Source organism: Theropithecus gelada, chromosome X (assembly GCF_003255815.1).
Source record: "Theropithecus gelada isolate Dixy chromosome X, Tgel_1.0, whole genome shotgun sequence".
Lineage (NCBI taxonomy): Eukaryota > Metazoa > Chordata > Mammalia > Primates > Cercopithecidae > Theropithecus > Theropithecus gelada.
In genome coordinates, this window is record NC_037689.1 from 137,291,093 (window position 1) to 137,319,009 (window position 27,917).

General features: G+C 37.8%; 1 protein-coding gene across 6 annotated transcripts in view; it reads right to left on the reverse strand.

Annotated features, from left to right (window-relative positions):
* Positions 1–8,262: 8,262 nt before the first annotated feature.
* Positions 8,263–27,917, reverse strand: part of ATP11C (ATPase phospholipid transporting 11C) — a 201,526-nt gene continuing 181,871 nt past the window's right edge. For 2 of the 6 annotated variants that reach the window (XM_025373044.1, XM_025373043.1), the window contains exons 25-30: positions 27,626–27,761; positions 25,447–25,512; positions 22,892–22,995; positions 19,811–19,964; positions 13,555–13,659; positions 8,263–10,884 (exon numbers count right to left, since the gene is read on the reverse strand). In XM_025373044.1, coding sequence (XP_025228829.1) covers positions 13,558–13,659; positions 19,811–19,964; positions 22,892–22,995; positions 25,447–25,512; positions 27,626–27,761 — 562 coding nt within the window. In that variant the 3' untranslated portion in view covers positions 8,263–10,884; positions 13,555–13,557. Of the gene's footprint in view, positions 10,885–13,554; positions 13,660–14,342; positions 14,434–19,810; positions 19,965–22,891; positions 22,996–25,446; positions 25,513–27,625; positions 27,762–27,917 lie in introns of all 6 variants that reach the window. The other 4 variants (XM_025373047.1, XM_025373046.1, XM_025373045.1 and 1 more) reach the window with 3 other exon arrangements.

Here is a 27,917-nt window from a genome sequence, read left to right on the forward strand (position 1 = left end):
CAAAACCTAGTCTCTACTAAAAACATAAAAAATTAGCTGGGAGTGGTGGTGCACACCTGTAATCCCAGCTACTCGGCAGGCTGAGGCAGGAGAATTGCTTGAGCCCCAGCGGTGGAGGTTGCAGTGAGCCAAGATTGCACCACTGTAACACTCCCGCCTGGGTGACAGAGTGAGACCCTGTCTCAAAACAACAACAAAAAGAAAGCAAATGCAGTCTTTGGCTGCCACAAGAGAAACAGAGTTAAGAGACTGAGGAAGCTAATCATTCTGCCACATAGCTGCAATACTGCACTCTGCTCTAAGTGCCACCTTTTAAGAGAGACATTGATGAATGGGAGCCTAGCCAGAGACAAGTGACTGGAACCGTGTTGGTTCTGGAGAGCTTGCCATACAAAGGATGAATTGGTAGCATTAGAGATGGGATCTTGGAATAGAAATCAATGAACATGAGGGTAACCTTGGAATATGTGAAAAGCTATCTTGTCAAAGAGGAAGTAGTCTTGTTTTGTGTTGTTCCAGGAGGCAAAATTGGGTTTAGCAAGTGGAAAGTAAAACAGAAGAAAAAACTAACGACTGTTGATTATAGAAATTCAAAACATTGGAAGTATTTGAAAAGGGGAAAAGTGCTGTTTCCTGATTCCAGAGACATGACATCTGGTCCTGCCTCTGTAGTTAATTGGTTGTGTGACTCTGGACATATCATCTCCCATTCTTTGGACCTCAGTTTTCTTCTATGTAAAGTTATGGGGTTAGGTTGGATGCTTTGGGAAAGCATTTTTTTTTTCTTTTGGTTGTTTCCTAGTTTATGGTTTAATAAAACTGTTGAGATGTTTTACAATTTCTGAGTGCATAGTATATGCTAAAGCTAAAATCTGGGCTAGGTGTTTTATTTTTTGAGATGGAGTTTCACTCTCGTCACCCAAGCTGGAGTGCAGTGGCGCAATCTCAGCTCACTGCAACCTCTGCCTCCTGGGTTCAAGCGATTCTCCTGCCTCAGCCTCCCGGGTAGCTGGGATTACAGGCGCCCGCCACCACGCCCAGCTAATTTTTGTATATTTATTAGACACAGGGTTTCGCCATGTTGGCCAGGCTGGTTTCAAACTCCTGACCTCAGGTGATCTGCCTGCCTTGGCCTCCCAAAGTGCTGGGATTACAGGCGTGAGCCACCATGCCTGGACTGTGCTAGGTGTGTTAACATGCACAATCTCATATAACTCTCTCCACACTACAGGGTAGGTATCTTCCCCCGTGATGAATTGTTCTCGGTGTCAACTTGACTGGATTAAGGGATACTCGGGTAACTAGCAAAGCATTATTTCTGGGTATATCTGTGAGGGTGCTTACAAGAGAGATTGGCATTAGAACCAGTGTACCTAAGTAAGGAAGATCTACCCTTACCCATTGTGCGTGGGCATCAGCCAATCTGCTCAGGGCGCAGAACAGAAAGGTAGAGGAAAGGAGAACTCATTCTTTCTTCTGGAGCCAGAACACCCTTCACCTGCTGCCCTTGGACATCAGAACTCCAGGTTTTCTGGCCTTTGGACTCTAAGAACAGCACCAATGGCTCACCAGGTTTTTAGGCCTATGGCTTCAGACGGAGAGTGAAACCATTGGTTTCCCTGGGTCTGAGGCCTTTGGATTGGGACTGCACCATGCTACTTGGCTTTCCTTGTTCTCTGGCTTGTAGATGCCCTGTCGTGGGACTTCTCAGCCTCCATAATCACCTGGGCCAATTTCCCTGTGACTCTCCTCTCCACGCCTCTCTCTCTCTCTCTCGGTTCTCTCTGGAAAAACCTAATACACACCCATTTTACAGATTAGAGCACTGAGATTGAGAGAGATTGTGACTTGCCCAAAGTCATATAACCTGTTCATGGGTGAGCTAAAACTTGAACTCAGATCCCCCTGCTTCTAGTATCCTTTCCACCATATCTTGCTGCCTCCCCTACATAATAGCGACCCTTTGCCACACCTGAATTGAGCAAATTATACAATTCATTGTCAAAGTACTTCTCAGAAATCACTTATCAGGCAATATTAACTATCTCAAACACCCCAAAGAATCAGAACGTTTCTGAGCAGACAAAATGGTTGGTGCCAAGCCTATGCGTTAAAGCCCATAAACTTCATTCAGAAAAATTCTTAGGGCCTCCTCACCCAGAATGTATCCCTCATCATTTCATACACAGTGTCTGTTCTTCCTTTCCAAAGAGAAAGGCAAGCTGGAGGGCTGGTCTGCAGCATCCTGGGAGCTTGAGACAGCCTGGGTTGTTAGGCTGTGGAGCATGGAGGCAAAGGCAAAAAGATTAGCAGTGTCCTGTGGAGTCTCCACAAAAGGGGAAGATAAATGGCAAGGTCAATGAATCTAGCTCTTTGGAATTCCATGCACGAGAGGCTCAACACAGGAAGCAGGTCAGAGAGGTCTAGAGGAATATCTTGAACCAGTGACTACCCAGCCAGCTGCAGAGGTTTTTACATGGTTCTGGGGACTCTGGGATGGGAAGAAGAGGTCACTACCTTGAGAGTGCAGTACAGTCCAACAGTATATACTAGGTTCTGATATACTACTCTGGATTTTTAGTCAGTTACATGCTACAATTTAAAAAAATCTGTGGGGGAAGTCAAGAGGAAGAAGGTAGACATGGACCAATAGGTGTAACAAAAGTTAAATATTGACAATGAGAGCAAGGGAGCTGACAGGAAGACTACAGAAAGAAATATGATATCCTCCTAACGCTAAGCAGTGTGAAGACACAAAGGCTGGCACTACTGTACTTATTGCCGGGTACTTTAGTGGATATCCATAATGACGACTCACCGTTATTGAGGTGAGGTGGTATTCTGTGCCTTCTGCATATGAAGGCAGAGATGAGTGCAACATATTATAAAACGACTTCCACCCACAACGACCTGAAGAAAAAAATTTAATGCCCCAAAGAACAATTGCGGTTGTCTAGCAAATGCAACGATGTAGAAATTGACAGAGCAGAATGAAAGAGATAATGCTTTAAAAATAATATTAAAGGTAGCTGTTAAGGAATGTAGTAAATGTGGGAGAAGGCACTCAATAAATACATTTTAAAAATTAAACTCAGTTTGGACCCTGCCTAGCTCCCATTCTGGAGAGGTATCTAAATAAATGAATGGATGAGTGAATGTATGAATGAAAATTATCTGGCCTGAGGTCACCCTTTCACTAGGGTTGTTCTGTGGTTCTTGGAGCTAATGCAGTGTCAAGGTGTTGGAGACGGAGGACACCTGTCTTATCTTCAATCATCATCCACACACATTACCACTCAGGAGGTCCATTATCCCTATATGCATCATGTGTTCCAGGGCCCAAAGCTGTGCTGTGTTCTTGCCATGTTGGGGCATGGTTTCTGCCAATGCTGACTAGGATGCTGTTTGCCTTGGCACCCCTCTATTGTCCTCTCTGTTCTTGTTTCCCTGAAGGTACTGCTCAGCAGAACATTGGTCTGACCTGATCTTTGCACTAAAAGATCCTTTCTCATTTCTCCTCCCTGCAGCCTGGGGCATCCTGCTCTTCTAATTTGAGGAAAGGCTTCTGTAATCATGTAGTTCCAAGACACTCTATGCCCATGACACTCCTTTTCCCCTCTCCTCTGAAAACCTACATTCTTAATGATCTGTCTATGGAATAGAAAAGCCAAGAAGCTCTGCAGGCAATCTTATGCTTTCCTGGTGCCATATATTACTTCTCCTAAAGTAATGAGCATGAGGCTGGCCATCTGTTTGAATATGGAGAATATAAAGGGGAAAATGCACCATGTATTAGTTGTCATATCCCTCTCCCCTCTCAGTTCAAAGCCAGTCAAGAAATAAGCCAGACATCAGAGATACAATTTGTGTATTGGACAAATATTTTTAAACATTATGCTCCCCCAGCATTGCTCTAGGCACTAAGAATACAGCAGCGCCTGAAGCAGACAAAATAGCAATCTACTATTTGCAAAGATGCATTTTAAAACTTGGCCTAGTCTGAGGCCAAAATGACTTCCTATTCCTTCCCCTCTGAATTGAATTTATCCATTTAATCACAGACTGAGTGGCTAGAAAACTAGAGCCACCCCCTCCACTCTGCCTATCTGGTTCCTTGCCCGCACTGAGCATACTGCAGGAAGGATTTGGGAATGGAGAAAGGAAGGCGATCAGCCTGTAAGCTGGCAGTTCTGAAAGAGGAAGGGCCCAAGTGGGGCTAAACCACACATGTGGAGTAACCCCTTCCTCCAGTCTCACCGGTCAGCTAATTGAGGAGTGGAGGGCAGAAACCTTCTTCCATATGCTTCCTGCAGGAAGACAGTTTCTATTTCATGAGTGGAAGCAGAAGAATGGAAAGAAGGAGAGTCATTTCCTTTGCAATTAATATTGCAGCTTTTTATCCAGAGCTTGAATTATTCTTGAATTTTTAATATGATGTAGGTGAATTTCATTTATCTATGAAATGATATGCTAACTCCTTTATTTAGGTCTTTTTTAATGCTAAGTGTCTTTATTACTAATCAAGAAGGCTGAATTATACAAGGACCTTCTATTTCCATTAATTCAAGTATCCATTAAAAGTTATCAGTATTGCACTAAATATGTTACAGGAGTGACTTCAGATTTGTTTTTCTGCATTTCTTTTCTTCATAACAGATATATAAATGACATTTATAAAGGGGCTGAAATCTAGCCCTTTAAAGTTTCACCTTTATGTTTATACACACTCTTAAATAAGAGTATAAATCCGAACCTGACTCCTTAAATCCTTGATGTGCTAGTCCCCGGCCTCTTTACCCTCAGATACATTCCTTGCACTTCTTTGCTCTGTTTTGTATTGTTTCTCAGGTCCTCGAGTGAGCTGAGTCTAGCTAATAGAAGGCAGACTGGAGCCCTGGGGACAGAAGCCAGGGTATTTCTGCCTCAGGCTGCATCTCCAATAGTGGCCATGGCTCTGCTGTGGCCCCAGCCGCTGATAGGCCCACAGTGATTCCGACTTCTGCCAAATGACCAGGCCATAGGCTCCAGAAGTACATTTCCTTCTATTGCCCCCACAACCTAAGGATGGTTCTGGCCTCTGCCTCCTTCTAATCTCTGGGCCGTTTCACAGAAACCCCAATGGACTGTTCCGCTATACTACCTGTGTAATCAATTCCTTGTATTAATTTCATTATTAAAATTAAAGAAGTGTTCTTGTATTCTCACTCCAAGGGTGGGAAGCAGGGGTAGTAAGCTAAAACTTGCCTTGGAAAATACCTGAATAAGTACTGGTGCTGAGGCCCAGTTCAGCAGCTTCAGATGAGATGAAAGGGGAAAAAGGAAAACTTAGGCCTGGGCCATTCTCAGGCCACTCACCTCAACCCTAAAAGCAATGACACAACTCTATCTATGGTTGTATCTGACTGCATCGGATGGGCCCACACAAAAATGACTGCAATAACACTTGCCTTTTGATCATTCCAGAATCCAACGGGGAATGCTTTAAGAGTCCTAGACAAACTGCAAAGTGTAGTATAGCAGGAAACACATGGGTCATACCTGAGCTCAGTCCTGGGAGACTAGCAAGATAATTAATTCATCTGAGCCTCAGTTAATATGTTAATTATCTGGAGTTTAATGATCTCTACAAAAGACTGTTGTGAAAATTAAAGTATATACAAAAGCATTCCGTAAAGTGCTATGCAGATGTTAGCTAGTCTTTTGTATCAGCTTAATGCTTTTTTCCCATTAACATTTTTTAGCTTCCTTGTTTTAGCTTTCTTAACTTAAAATTGTGAAATCATTTCAAAGTTGTAAAAATAGTGCAAACAATTCTCATATACCTCCACTTGGATTCCCCAAAATATATCACATATATTCACAGCATAATTTCAAATTATCAGAAAACATTGATATATTGCCTATATACTGTTATACAACCTAAATACTGTAGTCAAACTTCACTAATTATCCCACTAATGTTCAATTTCTGGTCCAAGATCATATGCCACAGTTAGTTTTCACAACGAAGTTTTAGTTGTTTTCTTTATCTGAGAGAGTTACTCAGTCTTGCTCTTTTATGATCTTTGTAATTTTGAAGCCAGTGCAGGATATCCTCAAGTTTAATACTAACATTTTGATGATTTGTTTATTCATGCCATCAGGGGTGATATCAAAAAGGAAATACAGTGTCCTAGTTAAGTTCACAGACCCTAATCGGAATACCTGGATTCAAACTCTGGCTTCACCAGACAGTGTAACCTTCAGTATTTTGGGGACTGTGTCCTCATCTGTCAGATGAAGAAACGTCGGTAGCTATCTCCTAGGGTTATTGGAATTACTAAAGGAATGATTATGTGTAAAGTGGTTAGAACAGTTCCTGGCACATATTAAGTGCTGTGTGTTAGCTAATGTGAGGAGGTGGGTTTTGGCAACTGCTGAAGAGACCAAAGAAGCAGCAGGTATTTCAGTTATGTGCATCCTTTGCTCAACCCTGCCCAAAGAGCCAAGGCCAGACTCACTGCCAGCAGGAATTCTGGCCCACCATGAGTGCACTGTTCCTCTCAGCCACAGGCCTGAGCGCTTACTCCCAAGGCCCATGAGATGAGGACTTGCTTGATCCACACTGCAACATTTCTTTTTTTCTTTTTTTTTTGAGACAGAGTTTCGCTCTTGTTGCCCAGGCTGGAGTGCAATGGCGCGATCTCGGCCCACAGCAACCTCCGCCTCCTGGGTTCAAGCCATTCTCCTGCCTCAGCCTCCAGAGTAGCTGGGATTACAGGCATGCACCACCACGCCCGGCTTTTTTTTTTTTTTTTTTGTATTTTTAGTAGAGATAGGGTTTCTCCCTGTTGGTCAGGCTGGTCTTGAACTCCGGACCTTAGGTGATCCGCCCGCTTCAGCCTCCCAAAGTGCTGGGATTATAGGTGTGAGTCACTGAGCCTGGCCCCTGCAACATTTCTTTAGCACAATAGGTATATGCACTAGGAACTGAGCCCATGTTTCCTCGCCCATCAGTTGTTGGTAAAATTGTGTCAAATTAATTTTTTTAAAGTTGCAAAATAATTAAGTCCACTTTTTTTCCCTGACAACTACTCTCAGAATGCAGGCCTTCAGGGTTCATTAGTATGCATCCAGCACTTTGCCCATGGACACACTCACTGTATAACCATAGTGATAACCTCAGCCCTTAACCTCTGCCTGTGCTTCTTGCTGAAGGGGCCAAATCACTCAGACCCTCACAATACTCACTGTATTGGCCAACTGTGGGCAGACTAAGCAGTGAGGTGAAGCGGGAGTTCCCCATAAGGCTGGATGGGGGAAGGGAAGGAAGCTTGAACTGACTGATTCCAATAAGCTAAAAATCACGTTAAGACATCCGTGAAAATGTGGTAAATGACAACCGCTCATTAAAAAATTAAGCAATAAAAAACCCTTAATATAAAAATAACAATGCCTACATATGAATAGCAAATGACATTTTATAAAGCAATTTTGATTCTTTACCTTATTTGCCCTGCCAGACACCATCTTATAGGTGAGAAAGAAAAAGGATTCAGAGAGAAATGTGGCGAAGCTGATACTTTAATTCAGGTTTCACCTCTGAATACAGCACATTTTCCACTTAATGAAAAAGAAGAAAATGCACACTAAATATAGATCAAAGACCAACAGGATTAAAAGACTACCAAAACACAGAGACTGAAATGTAGAAATGCAATGAAACCAGTTTCCGTGAAGTAACTCTGGTTTCTTGGCAGTCAAGGACAGTGAGGTTTTTCAAGAAAAGGGACTTTCACAAGGTCTTGGGTGCAGGCTGAGCAATGTAAGAAGAGGTAGGGAAGTGGTGTGTACACATATACCTTTGGACCAAGTTTCAAGCTACCGTAAAATCCCTTCATGTTTGACTGCTTAAGAATTAAATGAGTTCAATGGGTTGAAGACACAGACCACGAAGACCATACACATGCTACCTTCAATGCACAGGTGGCATCAAGCACACTGCCAAGCACAAAGTACACTTTCAACATGTATTTGCTGATTTGGCTGGACTTTTATCTATGCAGTAACAAGGTACAGTGTTATTAAAAACTCCTACAAATATCTTACCCTCCCCAAATTAGGTACTGCCATAAAATACCAGTTGAACTCATGTAGAAATGGTCAAACTTCTTTTAATTGTGCAGGTCAAGAAGAAATTAGAAACTTAGTTCCCATCAACAAATTGCTTCCACATTATTTTAATGTCAAACCGAGACCTTTCCAAAAAAAAAGAGGCTGATATATCAATCATATCATACCAAAGTTTATTGATTACATCAAACAAAAATTTCTGTAATGGAAAAGGCAAGTTGCAGTCGTAAAAGATGGCATTCACATTCATTTTAGAAAGCAATAACGTAGATGTAAAAAACTGCTTAAGTGAAAAATGTAATATTGCAGTCCCATTTTGCAAGCTGAAAAATGATTTTGTCAACACGCATAAAATCTGCACATTTATATACTGCATGTTATTAAAAAATTCCATCACTAAATTATTATGAATTTTGCAAAGTTAGGCTTACATTTATATTGTTGCTGGTGTATATGTAGTAGATATGGAATGAATGTTTTCAGTTTAGTAGGTAACATCCTCAAACAATGGACAACAGTTGTGAAAGTTACAAAGACATTTTGTTAGCTCAAAATTATTCAAATTATAGGCAGATGATCTTATGATTACATTTTTTTCCCTTTCTCTGTCACAAATAGGGTGATTACATTGTAGTGCTAGGAATACATGGTCTATTTCAAGTTATTCGATCTGCTAACCCCACACTAGCCATTTTTTAGCTCTTCAGTAAAGTATCTTTTAAAAAGGAAAGCCAGGTGCTTCTCAAGGATCTAGGCCATGATATCATATATCATTGCCATTCTGAATTTGAGCTGCAGTGTCACAATGTAATGTGTAGCTGAGACATAACTCTAAATCCCCCTTAATCCTTGTCTGTCTTTCTTTCTGGCTGGAAGGAATTTTACATGCAACCAGTTACTTTTCTACTAGATTATTCTGTTAACTCTTCAATGGTACTGCATTAAACAAGCCTCTCTACTGTGGCTCTCTTGTCTGTATTCACAGTTCCCATAGATTTTATGTAAAACAGCAATAATAATACAGCAACAACAACCATAAGAACAAGAAAACAAGCACAAAATATCAAAAGCTTTCCTGGGTTAGACTTTTTAGCTCTTTGGAATAGGCAAAGAATACAGAGACTTTGTTTTCAGCAGCTTACCTCAAATACAGGCTACCAGAACACAGCGCACTTAGGTAAGTTGTGAATGACATGTAACAAAATGCTCAAAAATAATACTGATATATGAGAGCAAATGTAATAATGAAAAAGGGTCCATAATGATGGAATGGCTTCTGATAACTGAAATTATGTTCTTTTCTAGAATTTAGAAAAAAATCATACCTAAACATTAACATAAAATATATGTGGAAGAATCAAATGTGCCATATGGACTATATAAATATAATACAGATTAACTCCAATACTTTTCCAAATCAAGGTACAATATAAACATTAATAATAGTACAGGCATGCCAGAAAGACCAAAAAAAAAAAAAAAAAAAAAACTAGCAGTCAAATAAATATGGTCATTTATATCCAAAAAAGTATGTGTTTAACATTGAATGAAGACATTTCACATTTATGTTTCAAGTGAGCTAATTAGAAGGCTAAATCTTCCTTCTAGCTCAGCTACTCAAGGACTTTACCAAGGTCAGTTTCATGGTTTAGAGTTAGACCATTTCCCTGTCCAAATTAAGAGACAACATTCATCTTCACGGAGTCATGGCTCTACAAGCTGAACCACTGTTTTGGGGTGGATCCTTTCCCCTTTCCAAATTGGCCATGTTTAAGAAAAAGCACTGCATATATGCACAAATGCAATCTCTTTCAAATAAAAACCATCAACAGTTTAAAATAAGCTATTTTTCTTCCTCTTCACATAAAATTATAAAAGGCTGATGTTCAGAATGACCTTTATTTTTATATAACTATGGTTTAAACCACCTTACTGCAGATCCCAGTAAAATCAACACTGGAAAAATCTGTTTATTTCCTAACTACTTTGAGGGGCTACTAAGTGATTGGAAATGTTTTATGCTTTATTTTCAAGTCTAGTAGGCTTACACCCATAAGTGGGGTTTAATTCAGAAGAATAAAAAATAAACAATTTTTTTCTATTCCCACAAAAATACCCGTAAGTTAACACTTTCCACATAAGCGTTCAAGGTATTTTTTTGGCAAGAATATTCTACCAAGACATAAGTAGCACATGGGTAAACAGAAGGGATTAACTATTTTGTCTGATGCATTGATACTATTTAGTCCTTCTGTATTTTCAAGTATTCCTTATGTATTTTTGAAAAACAAAATTAAGATGATCATTTAGGAGGAACAAGAAATGTGATCCAAATAGTCTATTTCTTCTGCCAGGCAAAAAAAGTAATATTAGCAAAATCTATTCATTCTCATTGCATAACTTCTACTTTATACTATTGTATTTAAATCCATTCACAGAGTTCATGGGTTAAAAGAGCACCCATTTGAGTTATATTATTCTATCTAAAGCCAGAATTCTAAGTATTCTTGCTTTCAACTTTCATATAATTCTTAACTTACAGCTTTGGCCATAAAGGCTACTTACAATAATTGTAAATGCTTAAGAGAATCATTTGGTATTTTAATGAACATTTATTGTGAACTCTAGACATGAGAGTGGTTTAGTGTGTTGCATATCAAGTATCCTGAGATGATAACTTTTTGTAGTTTTTTCTTCATGCTTTCTTTTTTAGCTGTAACCACTGTCAGTATGCTTGTAGGACAATAACATAGGCAGTTCAAGATTCGGATTCTGAAAAATGTAAAATATACAGATTTAAAAGGCTTATTTTAATAATGTGAAACCATCTGTTAAGCATTTTCAGAAATAAGTAGTAAATTTTGTTATGAGAGTAAAGCAACTGTCTTAACAAAGTGCCAAGTTTTATTCACATGCAGGGGAAAAAAAGAGTGGCATTATAACCAGATTTTAATCCTTTCTTCATTTGTCAGCTGAATAGATTCAGGCTTGCTTTTTGCTTTTGGATTGTTCCAGGGTTCTCCTAATACTTTCTACCTCTGGGATTATTTACCATAGCAGAGGTTTTGCTTGCTATGATCCCTTCTCCTCTAGGCTGGGAGGTCCCTGAAAACAGGAACATTTTATTTACCTTTTATCTCCAGCAGCTAGTATAGTGTCTGGCACACAGCAGATACTCAGGAAATGTTTGACGAATGATTAGATTACTATTTTTCTTGATGTGTTAATTTTGACAGAGGAAGTCTGAAGATATATCCAGCTTTGGAAGATTATTGTGAAAATATTCTTCCTTTTTACTGAAAGAAGCACATTTCCCCCTACAATATGGAAGTCAGTTTTCCTTTTGGTAGATCACGTATCTATGAGTCAACTGATTCTTCTGTTTTTTTTCTTATGCTTCATCTTTTTGGAAGAGAAACCATGGATATTTCCCTATCAAATCTGTAGATTCTTCTCTGTCCTCTAAACATCATCAAATGCTATGATCAGGATGGTGCATGACAGACAAACTGATCATTAAGTGTAAGTCAAATATGTTAAGAAATGGAAGTTGTATGTCAAAACAGGGAGCCTGATTCTCCACTCTAAAACTCAATCTTTTTGAACCTGAGTAGTGGAAGGTCTTAAGTAGTATGCTATTTTCTTCCCATTCTGGGACACTTCCTTTGCCATGGTTGGACTAGAAGTTCATCAGAATATCTTCCATTTCTATTTATGTTCCACATTCTCCAGAACTGCTAATAGGTTTTCCGGTAGCTCCGCAGGGTCATGGCGACTCTAACCAAAATGAGGTTGCCATTCATATTAAGAATGTAACTCACATTGAGGAGTTAGGTAGTTTCCTTACTAACCAAGGAACAAACTAGATGCCTAAACTAGCTGCGAATTATTGTCCTTGGAGGAGAAATAATGCCACATGAAAATCTATTCCTGGAAGAAATAACTACATTAAAAATAAGATAATTGTTTTTAAAAAATACTTCCTCAGTTCTATGTTAGACATTGAAGGAGATAAGGCCCTGGAGAGGCCAAAAGCAATAGCGGTGTCTTCTATCCAGCCCAGTCCCCCAAACCACAGACGAAGCTAAAGAGAGCAATCCAGGGGGATACAAAATTAGCCAGAAACAATATAGCTAAAATGCATCACACAGCTTAGAGCAAGGCAATCTGGGACAAAGGGGTCAGACTTTGAAGGTTACTTGTGAAGCAGATTTATTACTAAGGGAAAAGATACACAGGTAAGTTGTTCAAAAATGGGTAAAAGGATGCTAACTGTGGTAAAATGAGTCTGCTTCTAAAATAACAGTGCAGATGCAGACTGATGAACTCCAGGAAGACAGAAGAACCAGTGGATTCAATCCATTAATTTAACTTGTATTCTTTACTAGAGGGTGGCAGAGTTGACAGCTGTTGACAAAAATGGGCCTATGAGGTGGACTCGCAATTATTAGCTTCAAAGTGAACTAACCCACAATTTTACTCGTGATGATCATTAATTTTTATGTGTGCATGAAAGATGGCCCTGCGCTAAGCTGTGTAAAGTTGTTTCTAAGCTGACAAGCTTGGAAGCCTTGTTCATGAATTACTCTAAATTCCTATGGATGGATAAAAGACCTCCAGAGGTCTGGGTTGTTAAAGGCCCCCCTGAAGGAAATACAGACTACACATAAAGGAGTCATTCTGAGTTCAAGGGTCCCTCTCATGGCATATCAATTCCTCCCAAATATTTCTGGGGGTAAATGAAATATATTACAAAGTGAATTTAATCATTTTTGGAAACATTATTATAAAGCATTTTATATCATTAGGCAAGCATCCCCCTGAATGGCTATGAAAGATTTTACCTCTGAAAGTTGAAACATTTAGCTTGAATAAAACTTGACATTAAAAAAGTTATGATTAGACTGGTTCATTGATATATATTTGGAGATCAGACATTTACAAGGACATAAGTGTATACAGTACCTGCAAACACACAGACACAGCACATGAAAGTACAAACACATTTAGTTATTTTCACATAATTCCCAAGAGAACATGCAATGCTAAATTGGCTTGATATTATACAGATGCAATTTTGGAATATTTATTTTTAATTTTCCAAATGATCTTTATAAATCAGTTATATTTCCTGATCAATATTAACAAACATTTTCACATGATGGCCTTGCCATTACAACTTGCCCCTTACAAATTAAATATGCTGTATCAACATTTGGCTCTGAAAAATGTTTAACATTTTATTGGGGGGGGGGCTTAGCAAATTTTAAATGCATATTTCCCCATATTCCAAGTAATGCATCTTTATATTTTTGCAAAGAATATTGTAAAGTTCACCACACCAACAGCAGAGAAAATTTAGAGAGTGATATTTTCATTTTTTCTTTATAATGCTGTTAATCTGTTTTTTTAAAGCCAGCCCATTTGTTTAACACTAGGTACCTGTTACAATACATTAGATTCGTCTGAGAATGTTCGTAAAAGAAGAGGTCTGACTGAAGGTCTGGCGGATAATGAGTCAGATGCCCTTCTACAGCTCAGATTTCTCTGTAATAGTGAGGCAAAGATACTTAAAGCATGTGAAAATTGGTTAACCTACCTGGTGATTATATATTTAAAAAAAAAGGTAAAAGAAAAAATCATTTCCTATAGACTACTCCTCTGACCAAAAGTACAAATGATTACACTATATAGTAAATGTATAATATTCAAATGAATACATTCAAAGGCCTAAGAAAGTCTCCAACTCGAATTGGTTTTGTGGTAGAAGTAAATAGACAACAGTAGTATGTGACAAACTTGGGTTTTTGGAATGGCACTGATAAGTAATATGGTAAGATGAGTCAATACGGTTTGATTAGTAAACCTTACCATCCTTTTGGTGAACACCTCTGAGAGTTGTGCCGGTGCTGTGAGTATATCAAACAAAGAGAAATTTGTGCAAAACATTCCTGTCCTAGTGAACAGACTAGCTCTAACACGCCATGGCTACTGCATACCGTGGATCAATGAAGACTACAGACCCATAGTCCAAGCTTTTAAAAATTACTTCCTCTCCAGTGTGACAATTTGGAAGGTGAACACATGATTAAAAGAAAATGACAAAATACTCTAAGCATCAATAGAAGATATAAAATGAGTCATGAGAAGTAATTTTTCATAAAGAATCAGAAAATGGTGTCAGGCAAATGAGAATGCAAGCAAGTTGGTACATTAAGAAAGGAAATCACCTTATTCACTCCAAGAGAAACTGTGATTGCTGGAAGTTTGGGAAAGCATGAAGATAGTAGATGTTCCTGAGGAAGGGAGGCGTTTCGTTACCTTGTTCACAATTGCACAAAAGGTGGAAAATTGCAGTAGAAAAAAGAGAAATGCAAAAACCAAAAAAAAAAAAAAAAAAAAGTAAATAATCTCTCAAATGTAAGACATTTAAAAAGAAACCTTGAGAATTCGAAGCCGAAATGATATGTTAGTTTTGAAGACATTATTTTCTGAAGTAAAAGCAGAGTCAGTGATAGGAATAGTCTATTATTATGTGCCAACTACTATTTCTCTACATATCAATTTGAAATTATTTTGTTAATGGCAAAATTGACTATTTTAAATAAAATAGCTTTAAAATATGCTTCTCGTTAAAATAAGACTTATCTCTAATCATTAATTCACTATCCTACATTTGTTCAAAATCCATTGGTCAAAGAGTTATGTCCAGGGTCCACTGCCAATCACCAATCTATCTTGAAGTAATTATCTCCCCTATCCAACTGTACAGATACACTATGAAGGGACTGACTGCTCTTAAGAAGTTGCAGGATAAAAACCTAATCAAAAATAACAATGAGAAAACATTTGATGATATCACATTTCAGTCCCATTTGCCTCTGACCAATGCTTAACTTCCTTTCTTACAACCTAATTTGATTGGTTTCCCTGTTTTTCCTACAGAGTCCTCTTTAGAAAGATAGGCTAAATTTTACCTAGGTATTATTTTTTTTCCCCTTAAAACACCCAGAAAAGTAAAAATGGATAAAGTTTAACTAGCAAACCTAAGGTTATTTTTTTTCCTTCTGATTCTGTGCCTGAAATTATAAGGTAATTTACAGACTCAGTTTTGGCATTGCCCAAGCAAAACAGAAGATGAGTGGTCAACAATGTGGATGAGTTTAACAACTCTGCTAATACAGATTACCCATATTGTCTACTTAGTGACTTAAAATGGGCTTTAAGAAACCAGCTAAAGTAACATATGTATCCAGCAGATTCTAATAAACAATTAAACTTTTAAAGGTAAATAATTTATTCATGTTTTGACAACTACGTTTTTTCTTGTTTTTACCTTAAATGAAGAAAGTTGGTGGAATGAAGAAAGCTGGTAGACATGTTGGTAGAATGCAAATTCCTAACTGATAAAGCTAGAGAATATTTAGATTCTGAGAAAAAGATTTTAATTGTTTCTATCTTCTATTTTATGGGCAAAAACCCTGCGACAAGATTAGCATGATACCAAGTTCCCCACCCCCATGTTTAATGCACAAACCTATCTATTCAAGACTGCAACTGTAAGCACGTTTTGGTGTGCTCAAAAACTTGTATCCAACCATTGGAGATAAAAGTATTTCTGTGAAGCAGAAATATTAGGAGTTAATGGATTAGGTGTTAAAACTACTTTATAAAGGAAATGAAAGTACAGAAAGCAGGAGAAAGCATGGAAAGAAGAACTAAAGCAATAAAAAAACTGATAGAGCTAGCAACTGGCAGTGGGGTGGGGTAAACAGGAGATAATGAGCTAAAACAGAATGAAATTTCCACATTCCTTTGCAGTCACCTAGAGAGCTTTGACACCAGGTCAATTAGCAGTATGTCAAAGAGGCCAATGGATAAAGGCCCATCTCAACAGCCACGACATTAGGATTAAACTTTATTTTTGTCTAATCCAGCTAACAGGGCTATTGCCCTCTGAACCCACGGTTGTATACGACACTGTAAGAATCATAATAGTAATCATTATTATAATGATTAACTATATTCTCCAAAATTTCCAAAGTGCTTTCTCTGGGAATTTGGCTCAGACAGTTGACATTCTTCCCTTCCCTGTCTGCCACTCTGAAAGAGCTCTCTACATAATGGAATATTTCTTCCTGTTTGTGCTGACATCCCATGCTAAGCATGGCCATGTTGCTGGGTGCATTCCCATTAAATTATAGTCTTCCTTTGTCTACCTTCGGCGAAGTTAAGCCTCCTTTTTGATTGTGGTGACTTACATGAGAAAACTTCACACAGGATATGTGGAAATTACTCCACTGGAAATGTGAAATGGTATTTGCTACTTGGCCAGAAAGTCCAGGTATATTTCACTGATTTACAGACAGCCAATGACTATGCTTAGGTGGGAAACAACTTTTGAAATACAAAAATCCTATAATTGAACTTTCCTTGAGGTGTTATCCTGTTGTTTCACTGTTCAGTGCTCAATGGTAGTTTCATCATATACCATCAACAGCATTGCTATGCAGTTTTGTCACTTCATAAAGCTAAAGAAAAACTCTAGGATTCTTAATAATGGAACTTTGGGGGAAAAAATTAACCTCATTGCTAAAAATACAGCTGATGATACATGGCTTAACTATAACCCTTGAGTTAAACAACTGACAGAACCTATATTTGAAGATACTGGAATTCTTTCTAATACTAGCATTATGACAGAACTCAGTTGCAGTGGAGGCTGCCATACTAGCGATTTTACTGGAGGTTTCAGGAGGTAGTGATTTGAAATAGCTCAATTGTGTTAAAACAAGCCATATCACTGATTCTGCTATTCTGTTTAATACCTGCTTACAAAAGTATTCCATATGAATGCCCCTTATAACTAGAGTGAGAGCTCCTTGTGAGCTAGGGCCACACCTGATTCATCCGTGAATTACCAACACCTAGTACAGTAGCTAACTCATAGTGGGCCCTCAGGCAAGGTACGCTGAATTGAACAGAATTCAGCATAAGGCTGCTCTTGTAATTGTTAAATATAAATAGCTTGGCTTCTTTCTCAAATGCCATAGAGACATTTTCACTACACACTGCTAAGTCCCCTTCTCAAAGCAGCTGCCAAGACCCACATAAGAAAAGCACTGGCAGCTGACCTGCCACATTTCTGGCTGCGTGTATAAAGTGTCCACGATACTTATTGGTTTAAGTCAGGGATTCTTCTACTCTAGGTAGAGACACACATTTGACCACATCAGGGGATCTATCAGGATATGGGGCAGACCCAGTATCTTTTGCCTCTCTTTAAAATGAGGCCAATGTCTTAGCAAGGAATACTGAACAAAGTAGGAAATCACACAGAGTGTCAGACTGTTGGTGACTGAGCATGAAGACTAAAATATTTGGGGGAAAGTAACATACTCTTTCTCCCTTATCTTAGAAGTTGGCCTCCACCTCTTTGATATAGCCAAATAGGGCCTTATATAAACAGATGTGACTTATCAGAATAGCCATGGCTGCCATGTTGCAGTAGGCCTTTATGCATTCATATTGCACTACTTTGCTCTTGCATTTTATCATAAGAAAAAAAAAAGAGGCAGCGCTGCTGAGTGCCCACAACATGTTGCCTCATTTGCAACTCTTGAAATCCTGCAGAGTCTGAAAAACCATTTAGCCTTTCAGACATTGGATGTAAAGAGAGATGTTCATCAGCAGGTGGTTCAACAAATGTTTATTGGTTCAACGAGGGTAGGAATAAATGAATGAATGATTGCATGAATGAAAATGATTATGGAAATTTTCCTGGTTGTTCTAGCACATCAGCATGCCCAGCTATAGCACAGACACTAAAATTCTTCCTACGCCGGACATAACCCATAACAAATTTCATGCTAAACCCCTGGCAACGGTCTATGCTGCTAAGTAAAAAAGGATGCAGTCCCAGAACTCCATACTTTCAACAGAAGTTCAGAATCTGTTCATGTAAAAAAAAAAAATGTTCTAAGCCTTTATCTGTAACTGCTTAGTAGCATCCCACAATTTAATGGTCTATGTAAGAGTCACCTCCAGCCAATGTCTAACTTTTTAAAGAGAGGGCCTAATAAGAAAAAAGATGATATGTTTGAAGGTTTTGTTTTCTGAGATATTTCTATAATCTTTAGACCATGTAGCTGGGTGTGAGCCATTATTTAAAATGAGTTCCATTACCTCAAATAAGAGACATATTTAGGATCACTCCAAAGTATACTCCCAAATAAGGAGGATGGAAGAGCAACTTGGAAATCCTTCCCTGAAAAATTCTCTATTATAAAAAGCCCCAAATCATTTCTTATTGCAACATATTTTATTTGGTTTCATGCAAATTGCCACCTGAGACATTCTGGGTGGTCTGTTGTATCAACCTGTTTTATCCCTGTTCAACTGATATTGAGACATAATCAGGTATTTCAATGCAACTTTTCCATACTAAAACACCAGACTAGAGTATAGCAGTCATACCTAAGCTAACATTACTGCGTTCAGTTCCAGCCCATAAGACATGCAGAAGCAGTGAGTTAAGAGCAATTCTGGCCAACTAACTACACACTGACTGGCCTTGTATATGAAGAATCAATGTACCCTATGACAGTTCTCTTTTTTTTGATTGGAGCTGACACTGACTTGTAACATGAAACTCCTCTTTTACAATTCTAATCACTGAAGGTTTTCTTACTCTAATCATTTCAGATCCCCATGTCTATCTAATATCAACTACTGGATTCTATCAATTCAACAGGCAAAAACAAAATCATGATGTAACAGTTTTGTAGCTAAACTGGTTGGCAAATTTATCAAATAAGTCAGGTAGTTGTAGCTTAGAATATTACCCAAAAATACTGCCTTGGAGGTGCTATAAGATCTAGTTGTGTCAATATGACAGAAACAGTTTTGTTTAACAAAATCAGCTACTGTTGGCAGGAATATGACATATTTAATTAGCCTGTTGGTCAAAATCTGCCAAAAGTTTTATTTTCCATGCTCATCTCCCTATTTCACTGAAAAGACTTTTAAAAAAATGTTTAAAAGATATCATAATAAGGCAGCAGAAAAAATAACTTCTCATTCCCACAGGAAATTTACAATTTAATAGGAAAAATAAAAGCACACTCATAAAACTATTTTGAATTTTTACGAGTGTGTTCCAGAGGCTAAGGATGTAGAAACCACATCCAGGGAATTCTCTTTGGTTCAAATATACTGCTGGACAGACAGGGCTAGAAGCAACACAGAGATTAAGCAGCACTATAATTAAAGGAAGGGGAAAGGTTTGAAAGAGGCAAATTGGTGTTATCAACTGAAAACAATCTGCAAACAGCCCACAGGGAAATTTCTAAGTTTAAAGCGAAAATGTTGGTGTGGAAATTCCTGGTGTGAAAATTCTAGGCTAAATACAAAATAAAATAATTTTTTCCTTTTAAAATTCCATATGGAGCATAGGAGATACTCCATATGGATTGCTGAAGGTCACATAGAACACTATTAAGGAATCTACTTACCACCTGCATTGGATAACGAAGTTTTTACTATACTTTTTATGCAGAAGAGGAAATTAAGTGATGAACCTGTAAGGAGGGGTTCAACATGCTGTAACTAATGTAATTTTCTAAATCAGGTTTTTAGCTCATGGCAGATATTGAGGCCCCTTCCAAAAATCAGGTTATAAGATAAACTTAGTTCTTACCCTGGCACTTCTTCTTCTTACATTCTTTAATACTATCAGAAGAATTTCAGGGAAAAGGCTGATAAATATTAGAAGAATTATAGCCAACCATGTGGATACAGAAGACAGCATTTGGGCAAATACAAAATACATTCTCTGTTGCTTGAGAAAAGGCCTGAAGTGGAAAGAAAATACATGATGGAAAAACAAATCAATTCCTGTCATATGAAATGGATGTTTAATTAAAATGTCTTTTGTATTTAAAAAGAATCTTCCTTACTTACATTAATAAAAATAATTTTCTCTAGAATATCCCAAAAGTAATAAACAAATTTCATTTACCAAATGTTTGGGAAAAAAAGAATGATAATCAAAGGAGAAAAAAGACAATAAAATGCATTTGACTTGAAAACAATCAGGCAATCAATTCTAAAGCTGCCAACTGGCAACTATTTACATGCATTAGAAAATGCTGGTGCTTCAAAGACATTCAAGAGAAATGGTTCATTTTTATCCTAACAAGCATTTTATTTCCTCAGCTGTTTTATTAAGATGGGGATGGATTTGTGTTCTGTATTCAGAAATTCAAAAGACATTTTTATAACTCTCCCCCGATAAAAACACTATGTAAATATAAAAAGGACAGTAGAAGCTTATCATGTCTCTCAAATGGAAGGAATCTACCATTGTCATCCACAAAATATATTAACAGTATGTGCCAAACAGGCTGACACAGAGCAGAATACTTCTAATTGGACATTAAGCCTTAGAATCCAGAAATCCAGCGGGAACCCCCATTCTGGAGTCAGATTTCATTCCGAGTCATCCACTTCATTGTTAAGTGGCCACTGAGAAGCATAGCCTGTTTCCCTTCCCTTCTGTCTGAGCTGAACCACAGAGAGCCTCAGTAGGTGAAGCTATTGTTGTTTGAAGGTGAGGGGGAAGAACTGGTTGCTTAAGGACAGGATGCACATCAGACTGCCCTAGGATTAAGAGCTCCAGGTAGATAACTATGGTTCCTGTTTATTAGAAGACACATCATGCCTCCTGAAGATAATTTGGTTTCTCATTTAAAAATTAATGTCCAGGCACCCTTATGTAACATGATAAAACTGAATTTGTGGCTCTACTTTTATGAAAACTAGATTGTGGAATAAAAGTGAGAACAGGGAGGTGGAAAAATTTATGAGGCCTAGGCTACACAGGCTTTCTGGGAAACGTCTGCCACACGGAAAAGACTTCTGCAGAACTCTACCTCACTCGAATTCTGAAGAACACCTTGAATAATGTTCTAGGCAGTTAACTGAGCCACAACAGGGGCCCAGATGACAAATGACAGCTAGTCACAGGGTGTTCCTTTGCATCATACATTCTGACTAATGTCTCCAGTTTTCTGTTTTTTTTTTTAAACCTCCATGTCATCTATGGAGTTTTGTAGTAGGGCAGTAAAAAATAAACACTATTATTTCTGGATGTGGTTTGGGGCTCGGAAGTCATCATTCTCACTACCCAACCCCAAAGACAGGTGTGACTCAATGCCTCAGGGTAGAACATGTCCAGAGACATTAGTTGTGATCACATTCAGCTGAAGTTTCACATTGTTTCTAGTCACATTTTACTGGTTGCTTTATAAGTTTATATTCATGTAGTGGCTCAACTCCACTTAATGATAATACTTCAGGCAATAAAATACAAAATAGATTAACATTTCATTTTTGGTATCACTAATGAATAGAAACAGGTGTGACAATATCTTAATCATTTACTGGATTTATTTTCATCAATAAGGAATAGTCTGGAAAGGGTTGAAAATGAGTTTGCTAGAAACATTTTATTCTTGTAGAAATTTTGCATAATTAGTTCAGATGCTGATTACATAGATTCATAGACAGAATTACGGTACTCTGGGCAGAACTACAATTGTATATGGTATGTTCTTAATCAACTTTGATTTATTTGTATATTATTAAAGAAAATAGAGACTTCCTTCAGCTTCATTGCTCTCAATTACCTATAGAGGTACCAAAAATATGCTGTAATTATACTTTTTAAAGCTGGTACTTCCTTAAATGATTAGGTTTCTTATATTTTTATTTCTTAAAGTTTTATTTTTAAAAAGCTTTTCAAAATAGAGTTTCTTCTAATTAAGACTCAAGGGACATAAACATAGGACTCACATCTCTGTGATAAAATAGAATCATTTTGTATGTAAGATTTTGCTCAAAGCAATGAAAACATGTATTTCTGAAATCTTACCCTATGGCTTGCTCTAGCCATGATCTCTGCTGCTGGCATCCTTGTCAGGGGAAGCCACTGACTAAAAAAAACAACTCTGACATTTAAAACCAAAATATATGTTTTTGGGAGTAAAGAACGGAGATGCAAATATATAACTCTCCCAATCACAGCTTATGTGTCCCTCACTGGACTCTACTCTCCTTGAGTACAGTCCAGTCATCTCTCTATCCCATAGAGTCTCAAGCACAAAACTGATTCTGAACAAACATCTATTGAGCCAAGATGAACTAAATGAACTTTAAGGACAAGTTGCAGAGTCTGCCTTTCTACATCTTCCCACCTCCACCAAAACAGTGAGATGGTGATTTCAAAATACAACCCTCTGAATATTAAGTAGTATATATCCTATACCTTGAGCACACCTGTAGTAACATGAATCATGGTTATATACTATAAAGAGAAAATAAGGGTCCAAATGGACAATAATGTATCTGTTGGCCAACATATCAGGTAGAAACTTCACAGGATGAGTATTTCCTCTGAAAATCACATGAGAGGTTGTGCTGAAAACTACAGTTTCACTAAAGAGATGTTTACATACCTTCAAATAGAAAGAGTTGGACAGGGCTACCAAAGGGAGGTCTTCTGAGTGATTTGTGCAGTCTATATACTTGTATTTAAAATCTTACCCAAAATTAGTAGCACTACCAGCTAACAAGTAACCTTCAGGCCATTAATATTAAAGATGTGCCATCTTATACAATTAAAATTTTAAAAGTATAATGAATGCTTACATATATAGTGTACATACACGTGTGTCTACTTTGTTATTTACAGACTGCTCACATATGTACAATTGCTTACCAAATAATTCCTCCCCAGAAGAATGAGAAAAATACATAGAAGGCTAAAGAACCCCAAATCACAAAGTGATTTATCCACGTCCAGAATCGGGTATCCAAAGCAAGCTGAAAAGATAACAACACGAAAGGTTTCATGATGGTTACAAATTGCACCAGGCAATATGCTATAGTATCTAATAACTAGTACACAATGATACCTATGGAAGGATCTAGCTTGTGCCAGAGATCCAGAGGAGAGTGGAACTAAAACAGAATCCAGGTTTTTCAAAGAACAAAAGTGAGAAACCTAAGCTCTGCCCTAAGGCCTCTAAACTCTGGAGTACAGGCTGGAGGTGTGATCAGGCTGAGTAGCTGGTAGGTGTAGGGCTGCAGATATCTCAGTACTGGGGAATGGGCAAGGAGTGAAGTAACGGTAATATCTAGGAGGCCCAAGCCCCAGGTCCTCAGGCAATGGCTGCCAGGAAGATGATGGCAAAAGGAGACTTAGCTGGTGGAGGCAGATACGCTGAAAAGAAGGAGAGGGAAGGGGTAGCTAGGAAGGGTAGACAAACTACAAAACTTTCAAAGGTGCCGTGAAAGCTCAAATATAACAGATGGGAGTCACTAAATGCAAAGGCTCTATACCCCAACATCATGTAGCAATGAATCATGAGTTTGACTATGTAGTGTATCTTTCCAATTGAAAAACCTGTATCTATTCCATTAAATTAATAAAATATTCAGTTAGATTTTAATCTCTTCATGTTTCTGCCAGGACCAATCACGTTTTCAGATTGTGGCATCTGGGGTTTTCAACAAGTATGGTCTATTTCGCTTGCTTAAAACTTCTGGGTCACATGAGCTAATATCCAGAGCTGTTAATTTTTATAGAGGAGATGATGTCTCAGTTTTGTTACTTGCTGTGACACCATGGTCATCAGCTCTCAGTTATAGTTTCTCATTTATAAACAGGATGTTGATAACATTATTAATGTAGCTCAATCTTGAACTGCTACTCTTCTAGTTGTTAGGGAAAATACTAATATGAATCCAAAGATAATACTAATATTAATCCCAAGAGGAGGGAGTGGAAGTCTTTGAGATACACTTGAGAAACACTGTGAAGGCCATTTGGAAGCCCTGTGGCTATATGCAAGGCCAGGGGAAAAAAGGAGCGGGGAGGCATCCATTTCAAATTGTGATACTGTGAGACATAATAAAAACCGAAAAGTAGCATTTATTGAAATAAGCACCACCCTAAGTGCTTTATTCACTAATTGAGTCCTCAAAAAACCCTAAGGGTAGGTTCTACTTTTATCTCGACTTTATAGAAGAGGAAAGTGAGGCACAGAGAGGTAAAGTCACTTGCCCAAGGACACACAGCTAGTAAGTGGCTATACTAAGATGAATTGTAATGTCCTTTTAAGGTCCTAACATGTTACTGAAATAGATGAATAAAGCAAACATATGTTAGCTCTATCCGGTATGAGAAATAAACCATGAACAGAAATTTAGAGAGAAATTTGAGAGAGATCCTTTGACAATTATACTTCTGAATTCTGCTTCTAACCCCTGGACATGCTGGAATTCATTTAAACGTATTTACTCGTGGACCCCATGTGTGGTGTTGATTATTGGAATGATAAAAATAATTTGAATTATGCTTTCAACTATAAGAGATTTCCAAATCATGGGCCTCAAGGGTAGCATTCAGTGAGGCTTCACAGCATTATCACATGGCTACATGTCAATGCCAATGATTTTGCCAAAATTACCTTCCTGCATTATATTCTTAGGCACTTTATCACTAACATGGGTAAATTTTAGTGATGAATACATTTTATATTTTTATATTTATATAGATATATTATTTGTATATTTATTTTTAAATTAAATACATATACCTATATAAATAGAGACACTGTCTCACGATGTTGCCCAGGCTGGTCTTGAACTCCTGGGCTCAAGCGATCTGCCTGTCTTGGTCTCCCAAAGTGCTGGGATTATAGGCGTAAGCTACCAACCTGGTCATCAGTAATGAATACATTTTATAAGATTTCACTACTACCAAGCCCTTTTTCACATATTATCTTGCTCACATATACTTATTTGAGGCCTGGGGTTCTTGAACAGATGTATAATTTTTAGAAGATTCAAGTACTTAACATAATTACACACACACACACACACACAAACACACATACACACACACACACTCTCTCTCTCTCTCTCCCTCTCTCGCTCTCACCCACAGCCTGTTTATATGCCACTTATCATAACGCCTTAAAAATAGCAATAAAGAAGAAACAGATTTTCAACATAAGTATGGTGTTTGAATTTTTTTTAAGTAAAACAAAATAAAGAGGATCACGATATACTGGGAAAAAACTGATCAAAAATAGTATACAAATACCCAAATCCCTAGCATCGTACACATTTTAGTAAGTATTAAGGCAAATACTTGAATAACAACCCATAACAAAAAATAAAGGAGACCAAAAAATGGTATATTAGGATAAGACAAGAAAGTACTACAAAAACAGCATTAAAAAATATATGAATAAGTAAAAATCTAACCTTCAGGGTTACAGTGAATACTAAGACTGTAAAAACAATGGTTCCAAAAGTCCAGTTTCCGTATACCTGAAAAACATTTAATAATTACATGTATCATGTATACACAAGTATTATCTTAGTATTTTTTCATTTAAAAAAAAAAGCCAAGTTTAATCCTGTGTATAAGTGCCAAATATTTTTGTATGAATTGTTTAGGGAACAGCTAGTCAGTAAGATCAGGCCACAATGCCAGATTTTCCTGGGATCCAATTTTCACAAACAGGTACACTACACCTGTGGTTGGTAGGGTTTATTTCTATTACTCCATGCAGCATTGAACAGGGAACTCACTGGTGTGATAAAGGCCAAAGAAAGCAACTACTCTAATAGCAGCAGTGTTCATCAAAACAAGTCATTTGGATGATTCATGTCTCTAAAGAATCTGATATGGGATTTTCCTATAATATAGAATTAAACCTCTCAAATGAGCAATAATTTGTAGACAAATGGATTTACATTTTTTAAATGAGTCTAATTTTTCTGGTTGTAAATACAAGAGCTATCAGCATGTGCACATCAAAAAAAAAAAAAAAAAAAAAAAGCAGATACCATGTATAAATCCAAATGATGGCAATGAATGGCACATATGCTTACCAAATGCTGTCAAGATCTGAATGCGTAACATTAAAACAGAAAATGAGATGTAAAAGGCTTTTTCAAAAAAGTAAAAACAAAAATTAAGGTTAATAGAAGCAAAAAAAAAGGATTCACTCAAATCATACACGAGTGTTATGTTTTCTTGCTAGTAGTAATTCACACACTTACTGTAATTTCAGCAAACATTTAGAGGGAAGGTGACATATAGAGTAAAACCTTATTAATTTGAACTTTATGAACTCAAAATGGGTAATGAATTAAACAGACACTTAACTGATGCTCTCACGCACCACCTGGAAAGTTGGCTGAGCAAATGAATCACACTGACTATAGGAGAGTATCTGCCTACTTTGGAGCAAACTCCTTTTAAGCAGTAGCCAGTTATATAAAATCTATCTGCCAAATAAAACTAAAATAAAAAGTGAAAGTCACACAATCAGTTATAAACCTGAAGAGGCCAGGAAATCATAAAATCAAATCCATTCTTCTTACTGATGGGCAAAGCTGACCTGGGAAACTGATGTGATTTTCCCAAGTACGCACAGGATTTATGAGGACACTCTCTTTGGCAAGTTCTACATGTGACTACTTTAAAGTAGATCTGTGTTTCCCCAGCAAGTACTTTGTGATTAATAATTTTCATGGATTCATACTAAACTGATTTTTGTTAGTCCAAATTAGAGAGCTTTTGACTGTAGTGCCTAATTTTAAAGTACCGTTCAAATTCACTGAACCTATTACTTCTGTAACAGGTGTTACCAGTTTCCAGACATAGTGTCCTCAGTAAATCCTTTTTGAACCTTAGCTTTCCTTCACATTATGATTACAAAGAATGAATGACCATAAAAGGAGAATCTCAGAAATAGCAAAGGAGAACTTAGTGAAAGCAGTATGCAAGGTAGTGTTTTTGTTTTCCTATGTGTGGCTGCAGGAAGAAGGCCTCACCTGTCCCCCTCATCAGTAATTTTCTCCTAGAGTACAGCCAGGGCAAAATTATCCCAGTGCAACTGCTGAATGAGATAGTCATGTTCTAGGAAGACACTGGCAGGAGCAGAGTAGCCTTTCTGGAGAATACTGTGCTTCCACTGGGAAGAGGAGGGAGAGAAGACAATTCCTCTCTTCACCTACTGGGCAAACACTCCAAAGATATGGCAGCTACCCCCTTCAGCTCCAAGCATAGAAGGCCACTATAAGTAAGAAATGAATGCAGCCGGGCTTTACTTTAAAATGGGAAAAACCTTTCTCACATCAAAGAGCGGAAGTCTGAAGTCCCAAGAACTCTGTTCATCTAGTAAAAATTGCAGCCAAGTTAAGGTTCCAGAAAGTTTGCACATAAGCTCTCTAGTTAGCCATGCACACAGAAAGCGATTGCTTATTTCACTTCTATTGTTCTAAAGAAGCTGTGAGAACTAACTACTGTATCTTCAGAAAAAGTTTGTAGAATGATTACAGCTAGAGTATGTATATGACAGATCCAGTGCCTATGGGAAAAAGATAAGCCATGCTTATAATACCAAAAGATGTAATGACAGGTTCTTTTTACCTTTCCATTTTCTTCTAGGGATGCAGTCTGAAAAAGAAAGTAAGTCCCAAAGAAGAACACTGTCCCTTCAAAGGCAGCCAGAAATGTCCAATATAAGAAGGGGCCCAACTGTAGCATGGCATTGCCAGAAATTTTCCTATTGAGAAATGGGGAGAAAAAAACATTAGTGAAACTTTTCATTTAAACATGCAGTGAAATGTCAAAGGTGGGCATGGAGTTTGACCCTGTTATAATGAAGGGGGCTACCCTTAATGGCCTGACAGATTTTTGGTAAAGGGTCAGACTGAGCCAA